This window comes from Priapulus caudatus, unplaced genomic scaffold (assembly GCF_000485595.1).
Source record: "Priapulus caudatus unplaced genomic scaffold, Priapulus_caudatus-5.0.1 Scaffold324, whole genome shotgun sequence".
In the NCBI taxonomy this organism is placed as follows: domain Eukaryota; kingdom Metazoa; phylum Priapulida; class Priapulimorpha; order Priapulimorphida; family Priapulidae; genus Priapulus; species Priapulus caudatus.
In genome coordinates, this window is record NW_014577385.1 from 298,209 (window position 1) to 300,508 (window position 2,300).

The following is a 2,300-nucleotide window of genomic DNA, read 5'->3' on the forward strand; positions in this document are numbered from 1 at the left end:
GGATCGTGAGACAGGTGAGATCGTGAGACAGGTGAGATCGTGAGACAGGTGAGATCGTGAAACAGGTGAGATCGTGAGACAAGTGGGATCGCGAGACAGGTGAGATCGTGAGACAGGATGGTAATGAGACAAGAAAGTTACATAAGTTACACAAGAGGTAATGAGCGACATGTAGTGAGTCAATGAGATAAGTGAGTCAACACTTCTACTTCTTCCACGTTTCACACCTCCTATTTATAGTTTGCGATAATTTAATATTCTTAAGATAATATAAATTACTAAGATAATTTTAATAAGAGAGCAAAATAACAGTAAATTTGCGAAAGATGTTACTTAGCAATTAGACGAAGATTCAAATTCTATGGTCTTTTCGTTTGGCTTTTAATTGATCCTCAGTTAGGTCCGACTGCTTCGTATCGATTACAGATGTGTATTCTACATTTCATTGTTTGTTTCGCCATTACACACCAAGTGGGCAAAGATCGTACTTGTGATGGAGCAATCTGTGAGTCCGCGAGATAGGATCGAAGGGCAGTTACACTACTCCCAGCCTTTCAACCCGTACGGTAAAGGAAAGAAGACCGGAGCGAGAGGCCTAGCTATTAGCTGGTACCAGACGGTAAGCCTGCCCTCTAAACATGCCCATCACACTGCTAACAATTAACGGTTTTGGAAAGAGGGAGGGTGAGATGGGAGCGGGATCGAGTAGAAGGAGATGGAGAGAAAAGAAGTAAGAGAGTGATAGAGAATTAGAAAAAGTGAGAGGGATAGCGAGGGAGGGGCAGGGAAAGGGAAAACGTGAGGAAAAGCGTGAGAGAGGGGAGGAGAGAGGGGGGAGGTGGAAATAGACTACTGCATTTTAGTTTCTGATGCTAAGGATTCTATCTACATATACGAACTATAACATATATTACTCTTCACATGACATCTGCTTCTGCTACTATAGCCGCAGGAAGAAGAGGAGATACGCAAATATCAAGTAAAGATGGAAGAGGAGCAACTGAAACAACACTTAAAGAAAGAAGCCTCAACTAGAGGCCAGCTTCACATATAACGGCCTCGACCTCATTCCCGTGTTCAAGAGAAACAAGTTGTTCCGCAGCAAAGTTCTACCAAAGAAATTCTGACCAAATTCAATTTACACATATTAAATTGACTTCCCTTAACTGAAATAACGTAAGGTAACTAAATTTAACTTACAATGGAATGTTTTAAAATGACACCACTACAAACGTATGAGTATGTTTTCAAATAAATCCAATTTAAATGCACACGTTGGAAGTTGAATTTAATAGCACCAATTTATTACGAACATTTGAACACTCACAAACAGTTACGATTACAAAGGGAGAACGAAGGTAGTCGCGTGTTTATTTACAAACAAGTTGCCACCACTATTTACAGATGAGCAAGTTTAGTAAAAACAAACATCGATCCGCATCACAAGGATATTTATCGAGAGATTTAACAACCCGGTGTAGGTATCTGTGGGAGGCAGCAAGAGCTCTGCATCAGACGTACAGTTTACGGAGTGACAGCTGTGGCCGCGGCGGCGCAGCAGGCTTCGGTGTTCTCTTGTCTCCGCCCGCCGACCGTGGCGGCGCCTGTCGCGCAGGGGCGCCACTGCAGCTGTTCTGTTTCAGCAAGGGGGCACCACTGCAGCTGTTCTGTTTGAGCAAGGAGGCACTGAAGTGCTTTGCTGGCAAGGTATCACTCTTCTTCTGTACGGGCACAAGAGAGCAGCTGTACACATACCATCACAAAAACTTAGGCTTGTCTTTTCGATTTTTCCAACTGTATTGACTATTTAATTAATAAAAAAAATTTATGTTACATAATAAATCTATCAATAATTAGAAACGATCGCATACAGACAATTAGATTAACAAACAACGCGTGAATTAACACGATAATCAATACATTCAATATAATCAATCAACAGAAGATCTATAGGCGATTCAGAAAATATTATAAATCTATACAAAAAAATAATCAAATAATAATAATCAATATTACCCATTAACAGTTTATCAATAGTTATTAATCGATACGTTTACATATAATTGATGAGTAAATCATTGGCGCCTGGCTCCTACCTTGGTCGCGATCGGATCGATAACTCCGACATGTGGAGAGGAATTGAAGATCTTGTTGAAGTTGGTTTCACGATTCATCAGCTCAAGTTCGACGGAGCGCTTGGCTCCCTGCGTGCGTGAGAGAGAGAGAGAGAGAAGGTTACATGTGAGAAAGAGAGAGGGAGAGAGGGTAGGTTACATGTGAGAAAGAGAGAGGGAGAGAGG

General features: G+C 41.4%; 2 protein-coding genes across 2 annotated transcripts in view; one reads left to right on the forward strand and one right to left on the reverse strand.

Annotated features, from left to right (window-relative positions):
• LOC106809042 overlaps positions 1-1,127 on the forward strand; it is a 16,764-nt gene extending 15,637 nt beyond the window's left edge. The window contains exons 19-20 of the mRNA XM_014811985.1: positions 473-619; positions 1,083-1,127. Of these exons, the coding sequence (XP_014667471.1) occupies positions 473-619; positions 1,083-1,127 (192 nt within the window). The remainder of the gene's footprint in view (positions 1-472; positions 620-1,082) is intronic.
• A 148-nt stretch (positions 1,128-1,275) lies between these two features.
• Positions 1,276-2,300, reverse strand: part of LOC106809043 (protein FAM184A-like) — a gene marked incomplete at its 5' end in the record, with an annotated part of 20,196 nt that continues 19,171 nt past the window's right edge. Inside the window, 2 exon segments of the mRNA XM_014811986.1 lie at positions 1,276-1,721; positions 2,097-2,204. Coding sequence (XP_014667472.1) covers positions 1,512-1,721; positions 2,097-2,204 — 318 coding nt within the window.